The 11170-nt window shown below is 36.4% G+C and overlaps 1 protein-coding gene across 1 annotated transcript; it reads left to right on the top strand.

The window, feature by feature from the left end:
- The first annotated feature begins 9610 nt into the window (after positions 1–9610).
- LOC123251225 (caltractin-like) lies at positions 9611–10111 on the top strand. Its single transcript, XM_044680437.1, has one exon. The coding sequence runs from the start codon at positions 9611–9613 to the stop codon at positions 10109–10111; it is 501 nt and encodes a 166-aa protein (XP_044536372.1).
- The last annotated feature ends 1059 nt before the right edge of the window (positions 10112–11170 follow it).

The following is an 11170-nucleotide window of genomic DNA, read 5'->3' as shown; positions in this document are numbered from 1 at the left end:
TCACACCCACAGAGCCCACAAAATAATATTTAAGGCAACAACCCTGGTTTTCCCCATTATAAGGGTCATGAGGAGTCAGAAAAAACTGAAAATGACTGACCAACAGCAACAAAATTGTTATTGAATTATTGAATGAAAAGAAAATCACTTATGAATTATTTCCAATGCTCTTGGCACTACAATGAATACTTTGGATACAAATACAAAAAAACAAATAGGAGGGTGATAGGTATCTATTCTGTACTGGATTAAAAATACCTTGGTACCCACTTTAATTAAAAATTAACTCTCTTAAGAGATGACAATACTTGAAGGAGAGGGATGTTTCATTCTAGAAAGTCAAGATGATGATGACTTGACTCATTAGGTAATCAACTGACATTTGCTTTTCAGGAATTGCTATATTAATTTGATTACTATTACGAAAGAGAGGTGGGAAGGTGAGGAGAGTACCTTGTAGTGGCGTGATGGGAAAACAGACAAAATACAGTATGGTAGGTCTAGGACATACTCTATATGATGAACTCTCTCACCAATCAGATTAATTCAGCCCCTTGGTGTCCTCTAAAGGACAAAATCTAGCCAGAGAGTAGAATAATGGCAGCAGCAATAACAATAATAGAAGCATGGTAGGGAAACAGGCAGAATGGCAGGAAAATGGCTGGACTGCCATCTTATTGTGCTTCCTTTATCCCTCTTAAAAAATATGAAGAATTAAGAAAATAGTTCAGAAAAAAATGAAGCCTTTGTTTACTTTCCCATTTTATACTTTTATATTGTTTTATTGTCATGTACACTACATTTCCTTCTTTGAGGAAGGAAGGAGATAGACATAAACAGAAGTATTTCAATTTCATAAAAGAAAAAAAGAACAAAATTAAAATTCCATAGAAGGGCAGAGGGAAGATTTTAAACAAATCCTTATTTTATTGATCTATAATAAAATTTATTATACAGTATATCAATCCTATATTAGCCGAATTCAAATTTGAGAATATTAATTTGATAAAAAATTGTTTATTAACTTTTTACAAAGTCTTACATGTTTATTCAGATAATGATACATGAAAAAGTACAACAATATTTAAAGTTTAATGTCTTGACCTTGACTTGACTGTTGGAAGAAGAATTTTATGCTACTAATGACTTCATGTATTTTTTTTTCTTTTTTCATATTTTTCTCTATGAATGTGAATACCAGAAACTAATTCCTATAACAATGGACTCTCTTGAAAAGCATATAGAAGATAAAAGGAAAGTCAGTAAGGCAGGAAGAACTGTGCATCTCACTTTTGTAAATAATCTAGAAACCAGAGGGAGCCCAGAAATATAAAGAGTTGAATCTGCTAATGACTTTGTCAGGGAGACAAGAGTTAAAAAGTCAAGGGAGGCAATATGGCCTTTTTGTTAGAGCAATGAACATAGAGTCCAGAAGATCTTGGTTTCAAGCCTATCACTTTGGGGATGTGGCTACTTACCTTCCTTCTCAGTTTTCTCATGTGTCAAATGAAGACCTGAAATTTGATGGCTTTAATATTCCTTCAAGCTCTAAAACTATGATCCTTTAGTTCTACAAATTTAAGCTAAAACAAGCTTTGAATATAAAAGAAAAACTTGCCATATACAGTTATTCTTTTTATTTTTTTATATTTTATTGTTTTAGAAAAATTTTCCATGGTTACATGATTCTTGTTTTTACTTTCCCCTTCACCCCCCTCCAACCCCCCCCCACATCCAATGCGAATTTCCACTGGTTTTAACATGTGTGATCGATCAAGAGTTATTTATATATTATTGATAGTTCCATTGGTGTGGTCATTTAGTGTCTACATCCCCAACCATTCCCACATCAACCCATGTGTTGAATCGGTTGTTTTTCTTCTGTGTTTCCACTCCTGCAGTTCTTCCTCTGAATGTGGGTAGTGTTCTTTTCCATAAATCCCTCAGAATTATCCTGGGTCATTGCCTTGCTGCCAGTTCAGAAGTCCATTAAATTTGATTTTACCACAGTGTATCAGTCTCTGTGTACAATGTTCTTCAGGCTCTGCTCCTTTCACTCTGCATCAATTCCTGGAGGTCTTTCCAGTTCACATGGAATTCCTCCAGTTTATTATTCCTTTGAGCATAACAGTATTCCATCACCAACAAATATACCACAATTTATTTAGCCATTCCCCAGCTGAATGGCATCCCTTAGTTTTCCAGTTGTTGTTTTTTTTTTTTTTGCCACCACAAAAAGCACAGCTATAAATGTTTTCGTACAAGTCTGTTTATCTATGATCATGTTGGGGTACAAATCCAGCAATGCTATGGCTGGATTGAAGGGCAGGCAGTCTTTTCTCACTCTTTGGGCATAGTTCCAAATTGCCATCCAGAATGTTTGAATCAGTTCACAACTGCACCAGCAATGCATTAATGTCCCAATTTTGTCACATCCCCTCCAAAATTCATTACTCTCCCCTGCTTTCATTTTAGCCAATCTGCTAGGTGTGAGGTGATACCTCAGAGTTGTTTTGATTTGCATTTCTCTAATTATTAGAGACTTGGAACACTTTTTCATGTGCTTGTAGATAGTTTTGATTTCTTTATCTGAAAATTTCCTATTCATGTCCCTTCCCCATTTATCAATTGGGGAATGGCTTGACTTTTTTTATACAATTGATTTAGCTCCTTGTATATTTGAGTAATTAGACCCCTGTCAGAGTTTTTTGTTATAAAGATGTTTTTCCCAGTTTGTTGTTTCAATTCTGATTTTGGTTGCATTGTTTTTGTTTGTACAAAACCTTTTTAATTTAATATAATTAAAATTATTTATTTTACATTTTGTAATTTTTTCTAACTCTTGCTTGATTTTAAAATCTTTCCTTTCCCAGAGATCTGACAGGTATACTATTCTATGATCACCTAATTTTCTTATAGATTCCTTCTTTATATTCAAGACATTCACCCATTCTCAATTTATCTTGGAGTAGGGTGTGAGATGTTGATGTAAGCCTAATCTCTCCCATAGTTTTCCCATTTTCCCAACAGTTTTTGTCAAATAGTGGATTTTTGTCCCAAAGATTGGGCTCTTTGGGTTTATCATACACTGTCTTGCTGATGTCATTTACCCCAAGTCTATTCCACTGATCCTCCCTTCTGTCTCTTCGCCAGTACCATATTATTTTGATGACCATTCCTTTATAATATAATTTAATATCTGGTACTGCTAGGCCACCTTCCTTCACATTTTTTTATTATTTCCCTTGATATTCTTGATCTTTTGTTCTTCCAAATGAACTTTGTCATACTTTTCTCAAATTCAGTAAAAAAAGTTTTTGGTAGTATGATAGGTATGGCACTGATTAGGTAAATTAATTTGGGTAGAATGGTCATTTTTATTATGTTAGCTTGTCCTACCCATGAGCAATCAATGCTTATCCAGTTGTTTGGATAAAGTTTTTATTGTTTGGAAAGTGTTTTGTAGTTGTGTTTGTATAATCCCTGTGTTTGTTTTGGTAGATAGTTTCCTATGGATTTCATATTGTCTAAGGTGATTTTAAATGATGTTTCTCTACCTCTTGCTGCTGTGATGTGTTGGAAATATATAGAAATGCTGAGAATTTATGTGCATTTATTTTGTATCCTACAACTTTGCTAAAGTTGTTGATTATTTCTTTTAGCTTTTTAGTTGATTCTCTAGGACTTTTTAAGTAGACCATCATATCATCTACAAACAGTGATAGCTTAGTCTCCTCATTGCTTATTTGAATACCTTCAATTTCTTTTTCTTCTCTAATTGCTACTGCTAGTGTTTGCAGTACAATGTTAAATAATAGAGGTGATAATGGACATCCTGGTTTCACGCCTGATCTAATTGGGAAGGCTTCTAATTTATCCCATTGCATATAATGCTTGTTAATGGTTTTAAGTATATACTGTTCATTATTTTTTAGCAAAAGTCCTTCTATTCCTATACTTTCTAGTGTTTTCAGTAGGAATGGGTGTTGTATTTTGTGAAAGGCTTTTTCAGCATCTATTGAGATAACCATGTGTTTTTTGTTGGTTTGCTTGTTGATATGGTCAATTATGTGAATGATTTTCCTGATGTTGAACTATCCTTGCATTCCTGGTATAAATCCCACCTGATCATAATGAATAACCCTCATGATCACTTGCTGGAGTCTTTTTGCTAGTATTCTGTTTAAGATTTTTGCATCTATGTTCATTAAGGAGATTGGTCTGTAGTTTTCTTTCTCTGTTTTTGATTTACCTGGCTTTGGGATCAGTACCATATTTGTATCATAAAAGGAATTTGGTAGAACTCCTTCTTTGCTTATTATGTCAAATAGTTTGTATGGTATTGGAATTAGTTGTTCTTTGAAGGTTTGATAGAATTAACTTGTGAATCCATCTGGTCCTGGGGATTTTTTCTTAGGGAGTTATTTGATGTCTTATTTAATTTCTTTTTCTGATATGGGATTATCTAAGTATTCTATTTCTTCTACTGGTAATCTAGGCAATTTATATTTTTGTAAATATTCAATCATCTCACCTAGATTGCTATATTTATTACCACATATTTGCAAAACATAGTTTTAAATGATTGCCTTGATTTCTTCTCCATTAGAGGTGGGGTCTCCCTATTTATCTTTTATACTGATGATTTGGTTTTCTTTCCTTTTTTTAATTAGATTGACCAGTAGTTTGTCAATTTTGTTTGTTTTTCCAAAGTTGCCCTCCCTCTTCTCTATTGTTTCTTTTAGACAACATATGGTAGGATTTTGGTTTCTAATCCATTCTGCTATTTCCTTCTGTTTTATGGGTGAGTTCATCCCATTCACATTCAGAGTTATAATTATCATTTGTGTATTCCCTAACATTTTGGTACCCTCTCCTAGTTCTACCCCTTCTTCTTACACTATTTCCTTTTAAACCAGTGTTTTGTTTTAGACCAGTTCCCCTTGTCCCCTCCCTTGATTTACTTCCCTTTCCACCCCTACCTTATTATTCCCCTCTTTTTATTTTTTAAGGCCTAATGAATTCCCTCCCCTCTCTCCTCCCCTCCCTTTTTTGACCTCCCCACTCCCCTGCTCCCCTTGGTTAATCTCTTCTGACTTTCTCAGTAGGGTTAGATAGAATTCTATATCCCAATGGATATATCTACTCTTCCCTCTCAGGATTAATTCTGCTGAGAATAAGTTTAAATAGTACCTCTTAATGCTCTCTTCCTCTCCTTCTTATAATAGTATTCATCCCCTCCCCTTCCCATGCTCTCTTTGTATGGTATATAATATATTTTTCTCATTCATTCAAGTTCCTCTTGGTGTCATCTGCTATTTGCCCCTCTCTTTTTTACCCTGCCCCATCTCATCTTAGACCATTTAGTGTTCCAATCTCTCCCTAGAAGAATGATTCTTCTAATTACTATAATAGTGAATATAGTTTTTGAAAATTCCACACAACATTTCTCCTTATAGAAATACAAATAATTTGATCTTATTAAAGCCCTTAAAGAGGCAAATTTTAAAATAAGAGTTTTCTTTCTTTCCCCTCTGTTTCTTATTTACCTTTTCATGTTTCTCTTGGTTTTTGTAGTTGGATATCAAACTTTCCATTTAGTCCTGGTCTTTTCTTTGCAAATACTTGGAAATTTTCTATCTTGTTGAATGCCCATATTTTCACCTGGAAGTATATAGTCAATTTTGATGGGTAGGTGATCCTTGGTTTAGACCCAGTTCTCTTGCCTTTCTGAATATCATATTCTAAGCCTTGTGGTCCTTTAGAGTGGAGGCTGCCAGATCCTATGTGATCCTGATTGGTGCTCCTTGATATCTGAATTGTCTTGTAATATTTTTTCTTATATTTGGAAGCGCTTGAATTTGACTATTATATTCTTGGGGGTTGTCTTTTCAGGGTCTAGCGTAGAGGATGATTTATGGATCCTTTCAATGTCTATATTGCTCTCTTGTTGTAGAACTTCAGGGCTCTTTGGCTGAATAATTTATTTTAGTATGGAGTACAAATTTCTATTAATTTCTGATTTTTCAGGAAGACCAATGATTCTCAAATTGTCTCTTCTAGACCTGTTTTCTTGATCTGTCAATTTCTCATTGAGATATTTCATTTTTCTTTCTATTTTATCAGTCTTTCACTTTGTTTTATTTGTTCTTTCTGTCTTAAGAGATCATTAGTTTCTAATTGCTCAGTTCTTGCCTTTAGAGATTGGTTTTCCTTTTCAATCTAGTCATTTCTGGTCTTCAATTTACTTGCCTCACTTTCCAGTTGCAAAATTCTGCCTTTTAAACTGTTATTTTCTTGCCAGATCTCTTCCATCTTTCCCATCATCTCAGATTTGGACTCTTCAATAGCTTGTGACCCATTTTTTTGGGAAAGTTTTAATGTCTTAATTGTCTGTCCTCCTCTGTTTCCTGGGTTTTTTCTGTTCAGAAATTATCAAGTTTTAGTTTTTTTTTTCTTTGTCTTCTTGTTTATTTCTTGGGCTTTGTTTGGCATCATTGTTCTTTATCTGCTAGAAGTCTGAGTAAGGCAATCTGATTCTCTTTGTATGGATTTAGGGAGCATTTTTTGCCTGAGGCTACTTTGTGTGTCTCCTGGTTTCTCTGGGGACCCTCCTGTTGTCTCTGGTCTAGCTGTTTTCAGGGTCGAGCCTCCATGTTCCTAGCCAGCTACATAGAGCCCAGAACTCGGCTTATGTTTGCTCCTCTATCTGGGGTTTTCCCCTGAGTCTGAGCATGCTGGGAGCTGCTGCTGCCGCCTCTCTCAGCCCCACTCCCATGTCCAAGGTCTGAGTTTTCCAGCCTCCGGGGTCTCTGGTCTAGCTGTTTTCAAGGTTAAGGTCCCATGGTGTCAAGGAGCTAGATTTGTCCCCCCCACCCTGCTCGCTCTAACTCTGGAGTGCAGCCTCCTACTCTGGTACTGTGAGTGGGGTAGGGGAGGGGTGATCTGCTTGCATTTTTATGGGAGTTATTTACCCCCCTTATAGTGTGGAAGTGGCCAAATCCCACATACCTTTGATACTGCGCCCTATTGTGGGGTCACTTCTTTCATCTGGATTTTTTTTGTCCTTTTGAGGTACTCTATATCTGTCGGTAAGGAGAGAAAGTCGCCCTGCCTCTTCTCTACCACCATCTTAACCTGGAATTTGCATATCTGATCTCTCTCTCTCTCTCTCTCTCTCTCTCTCTCTCTCTCTCTCTCTCTCTCTCTTAAAGGGATAAAACTTAGGTTCAGCTAGACTTCACAACAATGGCAGAATTGGTCATCAGAACTGGCTGAGTTTGCTACAGAATAGCCAACATGTAAAAAAAGAAATGAGTTAAGAGCTTTAAAGGGTCTTATTCACTTCGCTTAAAATATGGGAAAGGAATCTCTTGAGAACAATATAGAGAAGGCGTTTTCTCATCCTGAGGGCCATTAACTGTGAGATATTTTCTAAAAGTAAAGGAATAATGAAGCCACTAAGGAGGGTAAAGGAAAAAGATATAACAAAATTTCATCTAGGCTGCACTCATTTATAAATATATACAGGAAAGTGTGGTTCCACATATAGAGTTCATTATTAGAGAGGCAGAAAAATTGAGAATCTATATAGCTAGTGCATTTACACCTTTGGGACATACCTGTCTTCTCTTGTTCTCATGTTGTTCCTCTGGACTCAGTATCTCTTCTGGGAAGGTTGCTAAGTGAACCTTCCTAGTCCTATTCCTCTTCATAGCTCAACTCAACTCAATGAGTCTAATATATTAACTCATTTCAATTTGAAATTAGGCTTCAACATTGTCATGGGGAGGCAGGTGGAGAGAAGAAAATAAACAAAACCCCTACCTTTTCAAAAGCTGTCTTTTTTTAAAAGCCATTAAGAGTATGGCTGACTCTTCTATGAATTACCTTCAAAGTAGTGAAAGAACTTCACACCTCCTAAAGGAGCAGTAATATATAAACACTTCTTTGTAATTCCTTTAAAAATTGACAGGGTGACTTGGATTTTCACCTTCTCAATAATTTGTGGCTAGGCCACTGAATGTGACTTTATACCCTTTACAAGTTTTAAAATGATTCAATAAAAATGTAAAAAAGATTTACACATTTTACAAAAGGCAAATGTGATTAGTTTAACATCTCATTGTTTTTGTTATCTGCTTCACTTTATATTATGAAAGTCAAACAGTCTGAGACAAACTGATCTGATCAAGGTCCCCCCAGGTTGACCCTTTACCTTTTATACTTTCTTCTCAGTTAAAGATTTCTTGTTCCAAGAAATCACTGGAGCAGCTTTGAGCATATTTGGCCATATTCTGAATTCTTACTAGCTTTCAATGGACTTGATATTCTTCCAATGCCTTATAGTAAAAAGCCTCTGCAAAATGGATGAGGCAATTCTTGAGCAATTTGAAAGTTGTCTTTTGTGAAGGCCAGGGCCGATGATAACTGGTAGGCCTGGTGTTCACATACTCATTCCCAAACGCATGAGACATAATTCAACAACCACCACCAAAATAAACCCCATTCCATTTTATAAAATTTCATGGAGTATGTGTTTCCTGTCTTGTTATTCATCTGTATAAAGAAAAGGAAATCAGTAAAAATAATTTCTTCCCTTTAAGAATGGGAGAAGAAAGGGGAAAAAAGGAAGGAAATTAAGAACCTTCCCTTTTAGAGAGGAAACTCCTATTCCTAAAATGTGCTCCAAGAGCATTTATGGATGGACTTTCCCCATCAAGATTAGGAATCTAGGATTAACAAGAAGTTACTTTCTCCAGTCCCAATCCCATTTCAGGTGAGGAATCCAACTGTCCTGCTTGAAAATTCTTCTGGGGATTCTTAACTTGAGATCTGCATATTTATCCTCAAGGGGCCAGTGGATAGACTTTAGGGGGTTAGAAAACTGAACAAAAAACAAATCTTTATTTCAAAATAAATTCTTTCTTTTGTAATCCTTATATTTTATGCATTTAAAGACATTCTGAGAGTAGGTCTATATTTCACCAGATCGCCTCTCTCACACACACAAATTAAGTATCCTTGCTTTAATACGTCTTTACAAGCATTAGACATCTGGGATTTCTCCAATGGATTCCAGAAACACAGAGGATATTCCACCTCCACATATCCAGACCTCCTCCACCACCACCCCAATAATAATCTCCCGTGGGATGCTGCAATATACCTAGGGAAGCAACTCAGTGTCTGCTCCTTCATCCCAGACAGCCGTCCTGCTGCACTTCATCCCTTCCTGGACCTTTTGCTCTAAATTCCAGTCCCCACCCTCCACTCCCACCCCCGCCGGGCTTCAAACTCTTTCTCTTGGTCCTAGTGGGGGCCTGGACTCTCTTCTGAGATCTTTCTCTTGCCCCCTGGTTACTAAATTAGACTCGGCGGGATCACCCCCTGCCCTTATCCCTGAGCCTTGGCTAGATGTGCAGAGCCCTAGGCTTCTGTTGCTCCGCTAAAACTTTGGAGCGTTGCCAGGCTCCTCAGTCCTGGCCTCAGTCGCGATCCGTCCGGTTGCCAGGTCAGCCCTCTTTCCTACCACACTGCCCACTCTCATCCTCAGTGACCGGACCCAGAAGACCTGTCCTCCAGCCCAGGTGAGACTCACACCGTCCAGATGCCATATTTAAAACCCGCCATACTGAGAAATATGCTGGAAAGCAAACGTGATACCAAAGAGGAACAGGTAAAAAAAATCAGAGAGGCATTTGACCTCTTTGACGAAGATGGAACTAGGACAATCAGTGTTAAGGATCTCCAGATTTCCATGAGACCTCTGGGTTTCAAACCGGACCCAGAAGAGATCAACAAATTGAAATTTGAACTTGACAAAGAGGGGACTGGCAAAATCCATTTCAATGATTTCTTCACTCTGATGACCAAAAAAATGGCTGAAAGGAATGCTGAGGAAGAAATTCAGAAGGCTTTCAATTTTTTTGATGATGATAATACAGGAAAAATCTCCCTGAAAAACTTAAAACGTGTGGCCTCTCAGCTAGGGGAAAATGTTAGTGAGGAGGAGCTGCAGGAAATGATTGATCATGCTGATCTAGATGGAGATGGAGAAGTTGATCCACAAGAATTCCTGAGTGTCATCAAAAAAGCCAGGAAGTTTTGAGGATAGTGTCAACATGACCTTTTAAAAATAAACGTTTGTTGTCGGTTTTGGTTTTTATGTGACCTAAATTTCCCCTGTATCCCTTTTTCTCCTCCCAGAGAGTCATCTTATGTAAGAAAAAAAATTTTAAGAGAAAAAAATCAGCAAAATTCATCAATACTTTAAAAAATCTGAAATTGTATATGCAATGTTTCACACAAGAGGACTTCTCACTTCTGCAAAGAAATGAGGGAAGGTACTTTCTCACACCTCTATTTCAGTGAGACTAGTTTTTGTGTAGCACCTACGCTTCCAACCCCAGCAAGATAGTGAGATGGTGTTAAAAAATCAAATATTTCTCCTACCCATAGCTGTGAAAGGTATAGATCACCTCTCTTCTAATATTTTTATGGTATCTTTAAAATTCAAGTCTTTTATCCAATTTGAATTTATTACATAATATGATATAAAGTGTTGGACTATTTCTCCAGTTTTCCTTGCCATTCCATGCTTGTTTTTTGTAATTTTGTAATTTTATAATGTTCATTTTGTAATTTTATAATATTCATTTTCAGGCTTTTGTGGCAATTGCTCTTTCCATTTGCATTGTTGTTCTCTTTCTCTCATTTTATTGGCTCTGCTTTATTCTACAACAGATCTTATATTTCTTTCCTTATTTCTTTGTATTCATCATATTTGTTATTTCCTTTACTACAGTAATATACCATTATAATTCATATGCCATAATTTGCTTATCCATTTCCTAATAGATGGGTATCTACTTTGTGTCTAGGTCTTTGTTGCCTCAAAAAAGTGCTATTATGATTATTTTGGTGAATATGTGTACTTCTCAGTTACTTCCTTGGGCTATAAAGGGAATGGACATTTTAGTAACTTTATTTGCATAATTCTAAATTGTTTTCCATTATGTTTGTTCTGATTCATAACTCCATGAACAATGCATTAGTGTACCTATCTTTACATATCCTTCCTGACTGATTATTCTCTTGTCTTTTGTTATCTCTGCTAATTTACTGGATTTAAGGGGAAGCTTCAGGGTTGTTTTAATCTGCATTTCTT

Source organism: Gracilinanus agilis, chromosome 1 (genome assembly GCF_016433145.1).
Source record: "Gracilinanus agilis isolate LMUSP501 chromosome 1, AgileGrace, whole genome shotgun sequence".
Lineage (NCBI taxonomy): Eukaryota > Metazoa > Chordata > Mammalia > Didelphimorphia > Didelphidae > Gracilinanus > Gracilinanus agilis.
This window is presented reverse-complemented; position numbering and strand designations above follow the sequence as displayed.